This window comes from Anomalospiza imberbis, chromosome 3 (assembly GCF_031753505.1).
Source record: "Anomalospiza imberbis isolate Cuckoo-Finch-1a 21T00152 chromosome 3, ASM3175350v1, whole genome shotgun sequence".
Lineage (NCBI taxonomy): Eukaryota > Metazoa > Chordata > Aves > Passeriformes > Viduidae > Anomalospiza > Anomalospiza imberbis.
The window spans coordinates 31,053,934-31,074,007 of NC_089683.1; the positions used below are offsets into that span (position 1 = coordinate 31,053,934).

General features: G+C 37.7%; 1 protein-coding gene across 3 annotated transcripts in view; it reads left to right on the forward strand.

The window, feature by feature from the left end:
- The window catches only part of CD109 (CD109 molecule), a 67,130-nt gene extending 47,260 nt beyond the window's left edge, over positions 1–19,870 (forward strand). For all 3 annotated transcript variants that reach the window (XM_068183837.1, XM_068183836.1, XM_068183835.1), the window contains 10 exons: positions 1,627–1,708; positions 2,903–3,131; positions 3,652–3,817; positions 4,923–5,113; positions 7,163–7,318; positions 7,404–7,469; positions 11,706–11,842; positions 16,090–16,246; positions 16,659–16,761; positions 19,153–19,870. In XM_068183837.1, coding sequence (XP_068039938.1) covers positions 1,627–1,708; positions 2,903–3,131; positions 3,652–3,817; positions 4,923–5,113; positions 7,163–7,318; positions 7,404–7,469; positions 11,706–11,842; positions 16,090–16,246; positions 16,659–16,761; positions 19,153–19,343 — 1,478 coding nt within the window. In that variant the 3' untranslated portion in view covers positions 19,344–19,870. The remainder of the gene's footprint in view (positions 1–1,626; positions 1,709–2,902; positions 3,132–3,651; positions 3,818–4,922; positions 5,114–7,162; positions 7,319–7,403; positions 7,470–11,705; positions 11,843–16,089; positions 16,247–16,658; positions 16,762–19,152) is intronic.
- The last annotated feature ends 204 nt before the right edge of the window (positions 19,871–20,074 follow it).

Sequence of the window (20,074 nt, forward strand, 5' to 3'; positions counted from 1 at the left end):
CAGTGACTTTTTCTTTTCTTGGGGAGAATGTCACTCATTCCTCCTTTTTCCTTCCATTTAAGAGTGCTTTTACTTAGTATCATTAACCGAGATGACAGGTATGTCTGTATCTGAAAGATTCATCAGTTTTAGTGACACAATTAGCCACTGTCATGCTAAATACATAATAAACCTCCTATATTAAAAAAATTTTTGATTGCAAATTCTTCTAAAGAAGACCCAAAAGCTAGATTTATTGCTACTGGGGGTTTCACGGGAAGATACCCAGATACACTGTAGCAGATTCACAGCTTTGTTTCTCATTCTCTTCTATTACAGATAGACCATGACTAGGAATTCATCTTATACTGGCACTTAGATTGAGGGACCAGGCTATTTGTTCCTCAGTAATTAGGGCTATGGTTCACTCACTGTATCTACAGTCAGGTTGGTATGGAAGTGGGTGATTAATCCTTTATCAGTGAAAACAAGGGACATTTTTCAGGGTTGTAGGTACAGTTGCAACTGGACCTCACAGGACATATTTGTGTGAATTCATTCATTTGTGCAGGACTTACTGATGGTTGCCTGAGAGGATTTCTGCCTGTCTGATTCTGTATTTTGTCTTTATCTGTCAGGTCTTTGATTAATGAGTATATTTTCTTCATTATAATAGCTAAAATAGTTAAACCATGGGAAAAGACAAAGTGAAGGGAAAGAAAAGATGTGTTATGAAATGCTGTAAATAGATGCTGTTAGTATTCTAGATTCACAAATGGCAGGCAAAATGGGGGAAGAAAGGCCTTAGATATCACAAACTACAGTGAGTTGTGTATCATAGGTAGCTCTTCATTTCTAACATGAATGATCACTGGTTCTGTACAGAAGTAATCTACAAGTGAGAATGCTGCTGGTGGTTGTGAGCAGCCAAAGACTCTTTGAGGCTCTTTTATTATGGATGTCCTGCAGTCAGGCGATAGCTGCACTTGTTCAGGATATTGAAAAAATCTTAGGATAACATTTTAAGTCATTTTCAGGATCTTCAGGTCTTTTGAAATTTTTCACTCATTTCAGAACAACCTCTTCCAACTTGCTTTTTCTGATAGCAAGCCTACTGATTTGGCAAAAGCCACCTGAAGGGGAGGCCTGGTTTTCCAGCAGCATTTTTAGCCTCACCCTTCCAGTTGGAAAACACTTCATTTTTGCTTGTCCTTCCTTCTGCTGTAACACTAGAGCACTTCTGTAGGTACACAAGATCCCATTTCATTTGATGAAGCAATGAACTATAGAACAGAACTTCTCTGCTCTGCTGTCACTGCTCTGCTTCTGGATCCCCCAGGTGTGTGGGAGCACATCTCTGCAATGTTTGGGTGGCTGATGAGCAGCCACAGGAGTTTCTGGTTCTCCTTTTGTAGATGGATCATTTGTGTTACTACTGCCCATTTCCTCACCTTTTTCTATAAGGTTTTGTGTGTTCCTGCAGGTGTGGGAGGTTTTTTAACAAATACAAGCTTATTGTAAGTTAAGTTATACCCTTCTCAGCCTTAGAAAGTGCCTTGGTTCATACCAGCAGTTTTAGTTCCAGTTTGTGCAGGAACCCACATGAGAGGAAAGTATTCAATACCTGTCTCTACTTTTCCACTTCAGGCTACCAAAGAGAGCTACTTTTCCAGAGGGATGATGGCTCTTTTAGTGCCTTTGGAAATGAAGATCCCTCTGGGAGCACATGGTGAGTAGTTCTGCCAGAATCATTGTGGAATTTTAGTTTTTTAGATATTTTCCCTGCATCTGAAAAGTTTTTGTGAAGCTGGTAAAAGTTTCCAGCTGTATTAGCCTTCTGCCTGGTTTTCATTAGATGTTTAGGCCAACTCTTTCTTGCTGGATAACATATTGTCAAAGGCATTATTAGGACAAGGCTTTTTAATTTTGGGAAAAAAAAGGAATGATGAATTATTTTAACCGGGGAAATAGTTTAGTCTGAAATTTTTTTCTTTTGCTTTCCTCAAAGGAATGAAGAATAACAATTAAATCAGTTATTCTTGCACTTGACTGAAGCAATTTAGGGCTATGTGATCATCACTGCTTCAATCAGATTATCAGTTATCTCCATACTGGAAGCTGAAGACTGACTGAGACAATTTGTAGGGAGTGAGCAGAGTTACTGGTGGTAAAAATTTGTTCTACTTGCATCTGTCACACTTCCTTTTATTGAGACTGTAAACACAGCTGAAAAAGTCTTTTGAGTGCTGAGTGTCACTCCAGGAAGCATACAGAGCATAGTCATGGAAGCCAGATAGATAACAGAGAGAGGTTCCAGCACTTTGTTCTGCTAACCCTTGTTCAGTTTAGATGTACAGACGTACTTCAGTACATGTGTCTGTTACTGTGCCACTGAATGAGACTTTCTTCTGGACTCAGTGGGCATCTTTCATTGACTTCAGCTGGATTGGCCTTTGACTCAATGCTGATGGATTGGAAGATGGAGATTGTTTACCTATACTGGCAACTCTAGTACTTAAACAGTGCAGTGACAAGTTACAAGGATATCATTACAGGGATAGTGCTGGTAATTAACATCACACCCATAACTGCATTGCCTTGTAAATTAATACTTCTGTCTAGCAGCAGAAGGCAGGAGAGCAACATTTGAATAAAGATACACTGGCAGACTCAGAGTCTATACTCTGTATTTATTTTTGAAACATGGCTGCAGAAGGGGTGATCTTCAGGAAAAAGGACACATCTTAATTTTTTGGTGGATTAAGTTTATTTTGCTTGCTTATCTGGGTGAGGTGTGCATTTTGCTCTGCTTGGTAGGGGTGTGTAGAGCACATTATGCTTTATAGTATTCTTCTATCATCTGAAACAGAGAAGCTGTAATGCATGGCTAATTTTGACTTACTTGATCAACCTTTTCCCCAAGGTTATCAGCTTTTGTATTGAGATGTTTCCTTCAAGCTCGTCCTTTCATAGATATTGACAAAGATGTACTCATGGACACAGCTAAATGGATTGTCCGTCATCAGAAATCAAATGGAGAGTTCCAGGAGCCTGGGAAAGTGTTACACAGTGATCTTCAAGGAGGCACCAACAATCCAATTACTCTCACAGCTTACATCATGTCATCCCTCCTAGGGTTCCCAGATAAGCAGGTATTGGAATTCATAAATATGATTCATAGTTATAAGAATGCTTCATAAATTTTCATAGTACCTGGCAAACACTTGGTAGTTAATAGAGGAATATTTGAACACAGACAAAATCTAACCTCATTTTGTTAAATATCCCTTACCTATTTAAAGCAATGCAAAGTTGTGTTAAGCCTTTCAGTTTTATATTTGCAAAATCTAAAGGCAGTTTCTGATAGCAAGAATACTGTCATGACTTGAGTCCAAGAACTTGGAAAGAAATTTATTGGGGCGAACTGGTCTTAAAGATGTTAGGCATTCCAATTGATTTAATTGAAATTACTCACTTTCATTAAGACAATGCCAGATCAAAAGGCTTGCCTTTGAGATTCTTGTGTGACTCTGAAAGAGACTTTCAATGTTTCTTGGCTGTGGTTTGGGGATTGTAATTTCTCTGGTTCAGTACAAATTTTTCTTTCACATTTTTCTATTCAAAGATATATTTTATTCACTGTATATTATTTAATATTATCTTCATTTCCAGCATGCTTATGCCATCAAGACTGCTACAAACTTTCTAGAAGATAAATTAGAAGAAGGCATTTCAGATAATTACACATTGGCACTTGTGACATATGCATTGTCCTGGGCAAAAAGTCCAAGAGCGAAGGAAGCACTGAATATGCTGAACCAGAGAGCAGAACACCAAGGTACTGCACAAATATCTTACACAGTTGTACAGACAGATTTTTGTCGAATTTAAAAATGTCTATCACATATCTACAGCTCTGTGTTCAGAATTCAAGTCTGTTCATAGTACGATACAGAGAATTAGCTATGAAGTCTGGAGACGGCCTTAATAAGAAGTGTCCATAAATGAGTGACAATTCACAACAAGGCTTGGGCCTTCAGTCTCCGTTACCGTGTTCCTGATAGGAGTACTGTGCATGCTGCTGAAGGCCATGACTTGTCAGTTTTCCTGTTTTATTATGCACCTTGTATGATCAGCCTGGTTAAAGAGAGATGGATGGATGAAGTTCACTGTTCCAATGTAGTTTGGAGAGATCAGGAGGATATTGGGGAGCAGTGAGAATTGGCAAGAAGAGGCAAAATACTGGACTTTCTGTAAGGCAGTACAGAGGTCTGTTGCACTTTCTCTGGGGACCTATCATCTCAGTATATTTAACTTCTTTCAAGTTCAGCTGAATTCTTTTTCCTAATGTGGGGGAAGAACAGACCATATGGAGTATAAGAAATGGAAGCTTTTGGCTCAGAATAGTAACTGTCATCTTGAAAAATCCAAAGGAATTAGTGTTGTAGCCTAGCAACGGAGCCTTTTGAGTGTCTGTCTATGTTTACTGAGTTAGGCCTTTTGAACAATCACTTCTTGGAAGAGAAGAAGTCATTTTTTTGGGAAGGCTTCACTCGAGAATTAGTCTACTGAGCAGCTGTGCTGCCTGAAGTGCCTTCTGTGGTCCTGAGAGAAAGGAGCACTGGAACAACAAGGTGGCCTTTTCAGAAGGGCTTCTTTATGTGAGCACTTCAGGCTGACAAGGAAAAGATCAATGTAAAAGTCACTGAAATCAGTTGAGCAACTATTTAGACTCCAGCTTTTTTTTGTATCTAGATTCAAACATTGCTGAGGAAGTACTTAAGTCAGTACTTTATGGAACACACACCTAAACATTAACACAATGTCAAAGATCATTACTAGAGTCCATGTGTAAGCATTAATGAAGAGGTTTTCCCTAAGACTTTCTCAGAAACCCAAAGACTTCAGTCTGTGGATCAGGTTATTATTGGTTCCTTTTACAGGAGAATTTCGGTTTTGGGTAACACCTGCTTCTGAAATTTCTGACTCATGGCAGCCACGGTCCATTGATATTGAACTTGCAGCATACGCTCTGCTCTCTCATTTTCATCAAGACAGATTAGCTGAGGCGATCCCTGTTATGAAATGGTTAACTCATCAAAGAAATCACCTTGGGGGATTTTCATCTACTCAGGTAATATCTTGTCTTAAGGGGTTTTGCTATACTTTCTAAACAAGCAGTGTATATTTGAAAATAAAAAAGGAGCATTCTTACGTAATATTTACTGAGTTTTGTTTTGCTATAATAGCCTTGGTTATGTACAAGCTTGCATTATTGGCATCTTATTCCTGAACTGCCAGTTTTAGTATTTTTGGCAAGTCTAATAAAAAATTTAGAGGGAGACCTTCTTTATATAATGTCCTAATAACAAATTAAGAAGAAATAGTATTGCCTGTGGAAAAGTAATTAAACATATTTTCGAAATAAGTATGATGAATATGTATGCTTACTTCCTTTACAAAGAGAGAAGCCTCTTTTTATTCTTACCATGTGTGGGCCCTCAAACTCCTGAAAGGCTATTAACTTAGCCTTTAACTAAAGGGAGTAGGTTTTAGAAAAACAGCCTAACCTAATCTCTCTTTTGGCAGTTGGTCTTAACTTATGTACTTTGTCCTTATTATTGCATAGATTTTTGATGGGCCATGAAATTTGGAAAATCTTTGCTATCTCCAGGAGGTTTCCTTGTTATTGAAGCCACATCTTGTAAGCTGTGCTGGCATCCAAAAAATTAGACAGTACTTTGGATTGTATTGGGTTTAAACTAGCTTTTAAATGAACTACAAATGCTGATCACAGTAAAATGTCACATTTCATCATGCTGCTTGGTACCAAGGTGTACAGTCTATCCTTCATTACTTTCAGATGCTGGTTGATATTAATCTGAGAGAAATGTGTTCTGGGTAAAATGCAATTTAAGAACCGGCTTGGTTCCCCTGAAGTATTAGTGTTTTCCTAATGTGTTAATTCTTGTTTATTATTTGGAGAGGTTGACTGAAACATTAGATGAGTTTTAAAAGCTTTTCTCTATTCTCCAGAAACCTGTTTTACTTGGAAGTTTGAAAATCTAGCAACATATCATTTGCCCATGAGGGTAAAATTGTGAAATTAATTTAATCCTTTTGTTCTTCCATAGTCTAAACTGTTTAGATTTCAAAATTGCTCCAATATCATGCTAAATGCCTTTTTTAATTTGTAGAAATTACTCCATAGTTTTTCACTTAACTTCTAAGTTTGCTTTAAAAATAATGTTTGGAGTGTTTCCTTCCATGAGTTTATCACATAAGAAACTTAATATATTGTTGAACAGTAAGGATGAAAGCATTAAGTTGCTTGTGTGATGCTTTATAAGTTGGGGTGTAGTAATTCACCATAATCTGTATACATGATACAGCTTACTGTGAATTTGCAGTTGCTAATCAGCTGATCTTTCTGCATTTTAAGAAACCAGTGAAGTAGGTCATCTCAGACAAGGATGTGGCATGGGAAAGAGAGTGTTTTTTTATCAGTTAGGTTGAATAGTAAGCCCATACCAGCCCCTTAAGGTATGGCACAGTCATCATGTTGTAGTGAATGAATTTCTGTTATGTTAGAATTTTGTTACTAGAAGTGGCCTAATAATAAATAAAGTATCTGCATGCCAAGCCTGAAAGGCCAGTTTCTTCACTCTGACTGGTTAAAAATAGGTGCAAAATGAACTGCATGAACAGTAAAAATCCCTGAGAAGAATAGAGACATATATTTGATTACTGTATTTCTTCCCAGAAAATAATGGATGTTAAAATTCTCATTGCCTAAATTGTGCTAGACCAAACGTCCCAACACTGCCTCTTGTGTTCAGAGCCTGGAGAGCTAAGCCTAAATTCACACCCAAAGATGAAGAAAAGGATTTTAAGTACATATATGAATGTGTGGTTAAACAATTGCACGAGAGGAAAACTTCCTTGGCTGGCTCCCACCTCATTTTCCATTCCCACAGTAGCTAACATCTTGTCTTGTGTTGCTCTCTCTTCTGGGCTGGGATCTTCATGCCAGGGGAATCCAGAGATATGGAGGTGACTGCAGGAAGATTCCAGCATAATAAACAAATGGGTCAATGCAGGGACTACGAGGTCCCCAAGGCATGGTCTATGTACTGTGCTGGCTGCTTCTTTTCAATACAGAAGTGTTTGTTTCTCTTGACAGGACACAGTGGTGGCTCTACAAGCCTTGAGTCTGTTTGCAGCTCTCACTGTGGCAAGCAAAACAGAAATGGATGTAACAGTGACAGCCCCTTCTTTGGAAATGCCAGAAACATTCTCAATTGATACTCGAAACCGTTTCCTGCTTCAGACTAAGGAGGTACTGTAAAAAATGAGGAATACTTTTGTAAAGTCTGCTGACTGAAAGTACTTTGAAAATGCTGGTTTGGTCATCTTTCTTTCAGATTCCCCCTGCACAACAAATGACAATTACAGTATCAGCGGAGGGAATGGGATTTGCTGTCTTTCAGGTAGGCAATGCAGGCAGTCAGGTAGGTATTCTTGCTGAAGATATGTTTTCTGAAAGGAAGGTGTGTTTTGGAAGTTTTATAAAACATGTTAATAGAAACAGTCTTCCAAAATGTCTTAAATCAGTAGCAAAGCACTTAACTAACTGAGGAATGCTATGAATAAAATACGGATATATTCCTGTCATTTCTGACCAATAGCATGGCCTTTTAAGTACCACTGGATGACTGACAGTTTTGGGGCACTTCCTTGAGCCAGAGCTGTATCAAAGCAGTCCTGTTCTCCTGCAGAAATGCAATGTCCGTTTGCAAGACAAAGGACTGCAGTGGTACACTGGCAGACACAGAGTTCAGAGTAAAACAGTTATGTGGACTAGGCAGAAATGCCTCATTGCAAACCTGTGGTAAACCATAATAAGGCACAGATCAATACAGAATAAGATTGCATTGCTAGTTACAAGAATTATTTTCCTTTCATTGAAGTAGAAAGCAACAAAAACTAAAAATAAGAGGTTAATTACAGCTAGGTTCTCCAGCAATTTTTACAGTGTTCTGAAATAGCATGAAGAACAGAGTCAAAGGATCCTGCAAACTACAAACAGTAATAGACACTTAGCATCAACTAAAAGTGTGGGCACGGCAGAAGGAGGAAGGAGAAACACCGTATCAGAAAACAGTGTTGGATCCAACTCAATATGGCCAGCAGTAGATCTCACTTCCCCAGTGCCCTCTCCATGGCAATTGGTTGTGACCACACAGGTGAAATAGCAGACCTTGGAAAAGCTAGCAGAACTAGTAGTCTCTGAGCATGAGAGACTAATTTTATTGAAAGTATAAACTTATACTTGATGACTGTGTCACAAAACAAGAGTTCCTACTGGGCTACTAGTCATACTTGAGAAAACTGATTCAAAGCCACCTTTAAGCGTCTCCAAGTTTTATGTCAGGTCAGATTATATCTCAGGTTCCATCCAATCTGTCCTTCACTTTAACATTCTTATGCATCTGGGAAGCAAAAAAAAAAAAAAAAGCCTGGTGATGGTTGGTAAATGTGCCTTGGGATAAAATACCTTTTCAAAGAAGTCTTCACAGCTGCCTATCAGCAGTGAACAGCAGCTGTAGATACACCTCATTCATTAACCGCCAGTCTGCAAAACCCACAGTGCCATAAATCACAACCCATGTTTATTAATTCCCAGAAGTACAAATGAAGTTTACAGCAAAGTTCAAAAGTTTCAGAGGATAATTTAGATTCAGACTTGCAGGCCAAGATAGGAATGAACATCTCAGCAGGACTGTGTTCACACATGTGGTTTCAGTGTGCCTGTGTGTGTGATTGTGTGGAATGTAACAAACTGGGGCTCCAGAACAGTTAAGACTACTTAACCCTAATCATTGTTGAGAAATAATCCCTGATATTAAGTCAGTTAATTTGTCAGGTAAGCTGATGAAAAACTTTTCAGCAAATTGTTTCTTGCTGGAAAACACCGATTTGTTGAAATTAATACCTTTTGTGAAAACACATTGGTTCCATTTACATTATTTCCAGCAGGAAAATTTCACATTCAAACTAGCATGTCTGTTGAAGACTGGGCAGAAGTCTTCCACCGAGAATAGCCTGTTGACTGTGGTGGGAGCATTCCCTGGGGGTGTATAACACCAGGGTTTAAGTTCCTGGTTTATGGCATGAACGTGGAAATGTGCTCACAAAGAACTGCTGTTCAGGAACCAAGGCTAGATTACCTTGTTCATTTAGGTCACTGTGCTGTTGCCTCTTTTCCTGAAGCTTTGAGTCAGAGATGCTGTGACTTGATTCCGAATATTGCACTTAACACCCTGGAGTAGTTCCTCCAAAACCTTGTCTTTGCTGAGATCAGTTCCTTCCTTCTGCTTCCTTTGGCAGATCTGGTATTCTAAAAGAAAGAGCGCTGAGGACATTGAATGAGATTTCTCTTTTTCCCAGACATAGGCTAGGTCTGGATCAGATTTAATAAATCAGATAGCATATGACATTGCAATCACATTTCTTCAGCTGGGTTTCATTGTCTTGGGCCCATCAGAGTACAGTGGTAAGAATCACTGTTCTGGGATTTGGCTTTCTTGCCAAATGTAGCATGTCAAAACAGTAATTCATTTAAATATCACACAACACAAGATTAAATCCATTAATGGAAACACTGTGCTTTCCCAACAGAATGGATTCTTAGGAAATTTTTTTTTTTAAATGAAATCTCACTGTCTGTGTGTGCAAGTTGGCAGTGCATTCACTCCTTACCCTTCAGGATCTCATAAAATGTATTTATTTTGGATATTACGATTGTAAAGGCAGACATTTACTTACAGCTTTTTGGCCCTGGTGTCAACAAAGTTTCCAAGCTTGTCTCTCCATTGTAGGTATATCCCATTGTGGGTATATCCCATGCATGACCTAAGACACTTACTCTGAAAGAGGGAAGAGAGGATAGGTTAGGGTATTATGAAAGATGCTCTAGAGAAAGAAGTCAAAGAAGCAGTCTTCCTTAGGAGGCCTGCTGAAAGAAACCTCTCTGCTGTCTGGAACCACTGTGAAATGGTCTTGACACATCGCAAAAGTAATTGGCTTGGCCCATGCCTTCTTAGAAGGAAGGAGAATGCCACTAAAATCTACAACTAGCGACAAGGGGAGGGTGGACAGGCTCAGACAAGGGTGAGTATGGGCAAAGTTGATAGGTGAACAAGATCTCCTTGATCTGATGAGGTATAGAGAGGGAATGAGGAAAAAACCTCAGAATTCCCTGTTACTCATTACTGGAAACAGTGACTGTTTTTTCCACTCAGTGTATTTTTGCTGGACTTAGGCAGAGGACTGAATGTTACTTAGTGTGATGGTACTGAAGTAGGTACATGATTAAATGCACACATATTTCTCCATTACCATTAGAATGGATGTTGAGTACTCAAAAAGGGACAGAAAATATTGGAGATGTTTTCATTGAATTCACATGCTCAGTCAAGCTCATTTATGCTGCTAGTTGAAGAAGAAAAAGGATAGGCATTGATTAGGGGATTATAAATGTGCCATATTTTTAGAAGTGTAGTGCAATTGATAGTGTCAGCTACTATTTGAAGCATCACTCTCATGCAGAAAACTAACTTTTAATTTTCTCTCCTTGGGCCTCTCACCAGAACTGGTTGCACTATACACAAGACTGGACCAGTTCTGCCTTTAGCTTTGGCAGTTGCCTTTTAAAAGCTAAGAAATGCAGTTGCACATTTTGTTAATTTAATGTGAGTTTCTGTATAATAGCCTTCTGTCCCCAAAGTGAGTGTGTATACAGAGGAAGGCTTTAATTAAACTCTGTGTTGTGAAAACGTTTTCCTTCATTGTCATGAGAAATAGGGGAAAAGAAAGTCAGACTGTAACAGCAATAGCTTATTCCATGAAAATACTAGCTGATTGACCTGTTCAGTATGTGGTTTCAGAACATCCTGCCTTGGCAGTAAATTCCCATTCATTAGCTTTTTCTGGCAAAAGTTAAAACAGTTTTGTTTCTATGGTGACAGATTGTTGAGGCACTGCTTTTTGTGTGCCTTCAACTGGCAGGCTTTCTAGATTGGTTTCATCCTTGATACTGCCTTCTCCTGTGGAGCAGTTGTGCGTGATAAATCTTCACAGTTGCACCATGGCTGTCCTGAGTGCCTCTGCAGAATTGGCTCTGCACTCATACAGCATGCTATATTGAGCAATGTTGGGCAGGGCAGTGGGAATTGTGCGTAGATATTGAAAGAAGGAGCATAATTTTTCTATCAAAAAGTGAGAGACATGGCAGCAAAAGCAAAAACCAGAAATTAAAGACGATTCTCTCAGTCATCCAAATAAACACATAACTTGGTGGGGGAGTTCTTCCTTACTTTTAGTAGAAAAATAAGCAGAAAATAGCTAAAATAACTCCCCTTGCAAGACCCCAATATGCATTTTTCTTGGCTAAAAAAAAGGGATTGAAAAGTCCTTCTGGAAAATCACAGTCCTTCTACAATGGTTTCAGGTAGCAAATGGAAAATTGTCAGTCCAAATTTAAAGGTATGAGAGGGTCTTCTCCAAGTTGTAGGTTAGCAAGTCAATTACAGGCTAGTAGGTCTGTGCAAACGTGTGTTTTCTCATGTGAATGCTTCTCTGGCGTTATGATGTTAGCAACTTAGTGTTTAAATCACACTGATTTGTTTTACGTGTCACCTGTTGTCTGTACTTGCAATCCACAGCTCAATGTTATGTACAACACAAAGCATACCAATCAGAGGCTCAGATCTGTCCAAAATCAAGAAGCCTTTGACTTGAATGTTGATGTAAAAGATGATAAAGATGATAAAAACCACTTGACTTTGAATGTGTGCACAAGGTAGGTAAATCAGTTGGAGCATCTCATACATGTTTTAGTATATACCAACTTTAGAATGCTTTAAATAAACTAAATTAGCCGTTTGTTTGTATGAATTTACTAATGTCAGGGATATAAATGTATACCTGAATAAAATAAAAATTGCTTTGCACAAATGATAGTAGTGAAAGTTATAAATCAGTTTTTGCTGGCTAGGTTAGTATTTTTTTTATTATTATGCATAAAGATGGAGGTACCCTAAATGTTAGAGGAATGTACAAGAGTTTGTGTGAAATACAAGAAAAAAACTCAATGGTTTCTTTGGTGCAAGTGCTTTTGAGCTATAGGAATGAGTGTGGACAGACTTGAAAACTGAATCAGTATCTCTGTTTTCTAACTTGAGTGGCAAACTGTCACAAGGGCCTATTACTCATACCTTTCATGAAAAGAATCTTTTGCTTTTGATACAGAAGTGGATACTTTTTTTGTAAAGAGAGAAGGAAATTCTGAGGTGTTACAAACACCATGAAGTAATAATTCTTTTTTTCATCTCTGTAATTAACTTCACTCAGAACAATTTTGGCAGGAGTCAAAATCCATATTTACATAATGATAAATTCACATTACCTTATTGTACAACTATCTTTGTGGTCTTTCATTCACCAGTAGCTAAGAACTTGGTAATAGGATACAATACATTATTCTAGATTTGAAAGAGGTGGAAAGTTTTCCACCCAGGCTAATTCTTTTCTTTTTGCTGAATAAGGGGGAGGGGGCAGGAGGATATGGGAGAATGTGTGCATCTCAGGTGATGTTTCTTGTTCAGTAATCAGCTACTAAAAACTGAGCTGAGACTACTCAAGTATCATCTCAGGGACCACAGGAGAGCCACCTGGTGTTACCTGGATAGAATTTGCATCACATGAGAATAGGTGACTTTGAACTGCATATTCCTAAGTCAGACAGTCAATCTCGTTATTTCTTTGATTGCTTTGGGCCTCCATTTTGCTTGCTGTGGAAGTGTTCATACACATATTTAAAAGGTATATTTGAAAGGGTTTGTTTTCTGGCAGTTTCTTCAGTATGCATTTCCTATTGTAGTTAAAGACCACTGGATATTTCATATGAAACCCTATAGGACATTTTATCTATCTGTCTATCTCTCTCTCTCTCTATATATATGTGTGTGTGTGTGTGTGTGTGTGTGTGTGTGTGTGTGTTTATGGTTTTAGTCTTCTTTCTGTCTTTTATTATCCACAATAATGTTGTTGCAATGTTGACTGCATTTGTTATATTTAAGGATTTCATCTGTTTGTGAATACTTCCTCTAGAAACACTGTTTTCTTCTTGTGACATTATACATATTGATATGTAACATCTTGTGACATTCCTTGTAAATGCAAGATTTGTGAAGTACCACCTGAGCCACTGTGATTACTCTTACATGCCTTTCATCCACACCCTCTTTTTGCTATTTATTTAAACTTTGTACACCATATGCCTAGAACTATTCTTATGCTCTGCCTAATATAAGGGAGCTCTGGAGATGGAGCCTCTAGGTGACACCATCATACAAATAATCAGCTATAGAGAATATGATTTCAGTACAGAGGATTGATTTAATTTGGGAATTAGCCAGCAGGCATAAAGCCAGAGCTCTGTTTTCATGTTTCTAGTATCCAGTTCAGTGACACAGATGGTGGGCAGAGACACTAGAATACATGAAAGCTCTTGAAACAGAAGGGGCTTGTTCTCTTTTAAACTCTTCTATGAAGTGTCAACAGCATTCTGAAGTCTAGCACAAACTCCTGACATGTTAAGGGTTTACATGCTGGGTTTGGAGTGTCTTTTTTGGGCAACCTGACTCTCTAGCTAAGACCTTTCTCTTAAAATACAGAGAAGTGCTCCTTCTCTCTGGGAAGCCTCTAGGGCAGTGATGCTTTAATTAATGCAAAGTGTTCAGAGAAGAGGAGCAAATCTAGTGACATTGGAAAGCAGTCTCAAGAGATTACTTGGAACATTTAGCTAGTTCCAACATCAATTCCATCAACTCTTATTGTGAGAAGTGGACTGGTACTTTGAGTAAGTCTGTTTAAACTGCTTAGGCTACAGCTTCCTCTCTCATTGCTGAGCTTGATAGACTAGTCATCTTCCTCTTCTTTTCCCTATAAATTGTATATAATACATGCCTTATCTATATTCCTAAATTAGTTTAAAGTTGGCCTACTCATGATCTTTATAACATGATGTAGCTTTCTAGTAGAGAAACCAGTTCAGAAAGGCTGTTGAAATCTCAGTGAGTGGTATGTATAGTCTAGCTGTGGGTATGCATCTAGCTGTGGATATACATAGGTACTGAAGGCTTCAATGTCACAATTCTGTTCTTTTCTTTAATCTGGAGAATATCCACCTTCTCTCAGCCAGCTTGATGGGGTTGGCTATGGTCTTCTTAACTGGTATTATTTATGACACTAGAGCAGATGACGTCTCATTCAAATTGAAGTGGTTCTTGGTTAGAGGAGCTAATGCACTCTCTGAGAGGCAAATACCCAGAATTGCTAGTTTTTTCTACATCTTATTGCCCACATACCTTTTCCAGACATGGGAAGCTGATCACTGGTGGTTCAATTTACTCTCTCGTTTCTGCTTTTCTGCCTACACTAGCTTGATTTTTCTTTCTCTTCTTTGTATCATCTGTGAGAGGGTCTCACCCTGATCTCATATTGCTGATGAGCTGAAACATAAAGTTCAACTGAAAATATTACCAGTTTTCTTCAGGTACAAGTTTCAAGTCTGTCTTTCTCTTACTGGTCACTCTTGCATGATGATATTTTTCCCTTTTTTTAAGAGACCATGGAGTTGAAGTGATGGTACCACAACCCCCCTCCAAAGCTGCCGCTCTTCCTTTATTGAGAGCCAGATCCTCATAAATTCTAGGGATAGATCTAATTCACTTCTTGACAGTACCAAGGTAGTTTGGTTCCCTGTTGGTGTTTTAGTAGCACCCCAGGCTGGCTAGACAGCTTGGGTATTTTACTCTCCTCTTATTGGTAATTATGCAGAAATAATTACATCCAGTTCCAATTCAATTATTTGTTTTCAATAGCAGCTACTTTGGCACAGCACATCATCGAACAGATGGTTTCACTTGTTTCTAATCTTGTGAGCCAACTGAAGTCAGTGGTTGTGCTGTATTTCTTTCAAAGTTGTATCTGCCTTGAATCAGCCAGGCTTAACAGCAGTGCTTTGAAAGTGACTCTTCCCTTTTTTTTTTTTTTAACTACCCAGCTCTACAAAGAAATAGTTTAATAACTTTCAATACTGCCTGGCTTTTGAAATGAGGATTGGAGACACTTCTGTTTTAGTGGGACAATAATTATTTGCCTTCCATTCTAAGTCCAGGGAAATTCTGCTCTCTCCTTTATTTAAAGCAGTAGAATCTTTTGCAGGTCATTTAGGTGACACTTGTAGCACAGAACACTATAAATACATTTTGATACATCTGTTGTGCACCATAGTGTGCAAGGCTTGCTCAATAGAGCAGACTTTTACTCCAGCATTTGGTTTTCACATTGAAAACCAGAAGAAGATATAATAATAAAAAGATGATATAATAATAAAAAAATAAGGGACTCAGCTTATTAAATCTTCTTCCAAATGTAGATTAACAACATGGCTATGCATCCTAAAACTGAAAATTTGTGAAATAATTTGATGATGACTTTGTTAGTGGTGCCATCAGTCTCTGTGAAAGAAAATATGAAATGGTCTGGGAGACTTCTTTGGTCTATACATCTGTATCTTGGCTTCCAAAATGAATAAAAGCAAAACAATGCATCCATAAGAGGAAATAAATATATTTCAGTACAAGAATTCCTGCAGCAGTTTCTTAATTGCTTCTTTTGAAACATGTTTAATTGCAATAGTTTCTGCATATTTGTAATATAAACCTGTAGTAATAGATGCTGATGGACAGTTCCTCATGGTGTCAGTGTAGTCTCACATGATTTATGTATTGCAGTTTTCTCAGTGCTAAACCAGCTTTTGCTGGTTTATTTGGCTAAAATTAGCTAGAAAAATAATTGAGAAATTAATAATTAGCTCTTTATCAATAGACATTTTCAAGTCAGGATTTTGTTCTATTTATTTCCTAAGTATTCTTAAGCATTATTACTTCATTAGTTTGGACTTAAAGATCAAATGTTTTCTTTGGAGAGTGGGCTACTGTATTTCTACTAAAAGTTTCTTTGTCTCTGTGTTTTGAAAAGGTACTTTGGTTCTGGCACGACTCCCAGTAGTGGTATGGTCCTCATGGAGGTTGGCTTACTCAGTGGTTTCTCCGTGTCACCAGATTTTGTTCCATTAGACAATACAGTTAAGAAGACGGAAAAGGAAAATGGAAAAGTCAACCTATACTTCGACTCTGTAAGTTAGAATTAACAAAGAAATGTCTTTGTGGTGATTTTGATCTTGACTCAGACATTGTTAGGCTTAAATTTGGGAGGACATTATGATTGTGTTCTTTGGAGAAATCAACATCTGCTATTTACATGGAATTAATAGTTCTGTTTTTTAGTGAGACTGATTGGATAGGTACAACTCAATTGTATTTGTAAGGGATTTCTAAATTAGGCCTCTTAAAAATCACACTTGAGAAGGCAGACATTTCATGAAGTCTGTAATTTGACCAAATGACTGCAAATGGGATAAGCATCTTAATATGCATCCTGACTCTTAAGCCTTTAGAAATGGACTACCACTGAGCTAGAAGTCCTTAGCTCCTCCATGAAGCCACCATCCCCAGGGTTCTCAGGATGTTTCTCTTCTCTTTTCCTAGCTAAATGAAACACAGGTTTGTGTGGATATTCCAGCTGTGAGAGACTTCAAGGTGGCAAATATGCAAGATGCGTCAGTGACTGTAGTGGATTACTATGAACCTAGTAAGTGTCAGTCATTTTGAATGGTACTTAATTTTTCAGAAGTTTAAAAGAAAGTTTCTTCTTGTAGGAATAGGAGAAATTTTAGTGAAGAAAAAGCTGCACTGAACTGTAGTCTTTTTGGACATTGACATGCCCAATTTGCAAGTACTACTAACAAGTAGTAGTGTTTTCACCTATCTGTTGTCCTACTGGGTTGATTCCTCAACTGTTGCAAATTGTCTGGCCCAGTATGTTCCCAAAACTATCAAAATGAAGCAGGAGCTTCACTGTGATTCACTTACCAAGTTAAAAATTATCTCTTGAGTAGCTTTGCCCCCTGTTTCTTACTTAAACTAAGAGTCCTTCATGGGAGAAAATGCTAATGTTTTGACTTCTGTTGTTACCTAAAAAAGGTGTACATTGAAAATGGAGTTTCAAAGGGGTTTTTCTGGGGGGAGGGGGCTTTAGGTTGGTTTGCTTGTTTGTGATTTTTTGGGGGCTTTTTGTTAGTTTTTTGTTTGTTGTTGTTGTGTATGAGTGTATTATATGTATTATGTGTTTATGTAGAGTGTGTTTTAGAGATGGGCAGCAATGTACAAAGCTCTTTGGCAAAATTAAAAGCAAGAAAAAATTACAGGCTGCTGGAGAAGATACTGGGTTTTCATTACATGAACCACCTGGTACTTTATTGAAGATTTGGGCTTAGTTTGTGATAAGGCATAAAAAGTTGTATAGGCAATATTTTCGTGCTTTTTTAGCACAATACAAAAGACAACCAAATATGATGTGTGCTACTTCAGCTAGATGAAGATTACATTTATTCTATATAGGCTGAAATTATTGCTCATTCACAGAATTTTAAAGTAAAATAGGAAATTAATGGTTATAAGTACACTGCCCATTAATTAGAGCATGTTTTAAGGACTAGTGGCTTAAAAAATTACAGCAAGTTTTTATTTGAGAGAAACACATAAGACTTAGAATCTATGACTGAAATTAATTTCCAGTTCCTGGAAAGAAGAGCTCAGGATCTAATATTTCATAAGAATGCCATTAGATAGGCTAATAAATGTGTTTGTTGTAAAGTCACAGGTAAATGCACACGTAAATATTTTTATAATATTTAAATAAATTTAGTTCATAAATTCTCAATTAGCAAACTAATATTAAGGACCAAAATTTATATGATGTAATCACTGCTGTCATTTCTTTAATTTCAAGATAATGGTTTGTGGAAATACTGTTTTACAGAATACCATTCCTATCAATATATAGAACAGATATATTATTGATCAATGTGTATATATATATATATATATATATGCCATGCTGAGTTCTTCTGGGAGAATTCCTTCCTGTCTAATACAGGAATGTGATTTTATTTTAATTTATTAATTCCTTCCTGTCTAATACAGGAATGTGATTTTATTTTAATTTATTATTTTCCATCACTCTTGTAGTTGGTGACCCAAGCTGCAGGGATATATTTTATGTGATGACAGATTTATGTCATATTCAGAGCTAGGAAATGCTCTGGCATTTATTGATAACTGTGATTTTGTTGTGGCAGATAGTACAATTGGCATATGTGTAAGAGCTGGCTTGGATGCCAGTACATCAGTATTCTCTTACCTGACATTTTGTAACTAGCTGGGTGTCACTGTTTGGTAAACATTTTGGCCCATACCATTTTAAATACCCTGAGGCATGTAATGAAAATGGATATAATTACACTTAAAAAATGCTACTACTAAAAAAAAAAAAAAGAAGTTGCAAGGTCTCTGGTTGGAAGGAAAAAAAAAAAAAGAAAAAAAGCCACTATGAGGAAGAAACTTTGCAAAAGCTTGTTCCATGAGCAATTACCAGGCATTGATGTTTCTGAAATGAATGCGATTTTTCAGAATTCTAGTCTGGCTCTGTAGCAACTCTTCAGGGAGTGAGAGAGCAAAATACAAGAGCAGGACCTAGGTGAGGTAAGCAGTCCCATATTCAGGAAGCTGGAGCTCACATACATGGTAGTAAGAGAAAGCATCAATTAGGAGAGACCTGGCTCTTAAATGTTATAGCTAGCAACTTGCCAGGTAAAGCATCTGAGTTCCTTTGTCATGTAGGTAGGGGCAAAATTCCTTTCAGGTTGTTTGTCCAAGGTTTGTGAACAGATTGTGTTTAACCATTGAGATTGAGTCTATGAAATTGTGCCTTTCACCAGGCGTTGGCCTGAATACGTTGAGGTGTTCTGGGTGAAGAAAAACGAGTAATGGCTGGGCTTAAATACCTGGGAAGTGTTTTGAAGTGTATGATGAGGTCTGTCAGAGTTTAGTGCATTCTTTAAAAATTATTTATTTTTGAAGCTAGGTTCTTGGTTAATTTTCAGAAGTTCATTAACTAATGTTGACTAATCTTTCTGAACAGGGAGAAGAGCAGTAAGAAGCTATAATTCAGAAGTAATGCAAAGTATAACCTCTTGTGACTTCTGTGAAAGTGATTGCAACCTTTGCCACAGAGATGGTTCTGCAGCCTTGCTTCAGCACTCTTCATTGGCCTCCTTGTTCTGTGTACTCTTTGTCCTTCATGTAAACTTGCTGTGCAGTTGGGTACTGTAAAAGGAAACAGATTATGTTTCACATCTAAGGTTTCCATAAATTATCCAAAGAAAATTTTATGTTCAGATACCAGCCCATCTTTAGTGATTAACATGACCAAACTCCTGCTGTGTTCAGGGAGAACTGGGCTGGCCCATATGGTAAATTTCTGGCTGTGCCAGAAAACTTCTACAAGTGTCTGCTGGAAAAGCTTTCTGCAAATGTCTGCTGGAAAAGTTAATTTCATACTGAATTTATTTTCTGAAGAAGCACAGAGTTACTGAGAAAGCAGTGTGATTAAAAGTAAACTTAACTCCATAATCCCACTTTGTTTTTACCCCAGCTTCCAACTGTGCTTGTTTTTTAAGGATGCATGTTAGTTTACCATGCTTTTCGGAAACGCTATCTGCTTCTCCATTAGGGTGTTGATAAGCAATGATAGGAGCTTGCTATCAGAGTTCACTTCGTTATGTTCTGAAGATGTGACACTCAACATTAATACTGAATTTCTCTGTGTGCTCTCATGGGGAATAATACGAAAAAAAGAAGGAGCTGGCTTCAGAGCAGATCCAAGAGCCAAAAAGTATGGCATTTAGAAACTGCTGAATGCTCCAGAAAGTTGTCAAGTCTTTTTTTTTTTTTTTTTTTTTTTTTGTAATCATTACAGAGCAGGTAGGTGGATTTTTTTTTGTCAATTCATAAGCTAATCATGCTTGAAAATAACGCCTCAGAATGTTCTCATGCATTTTACT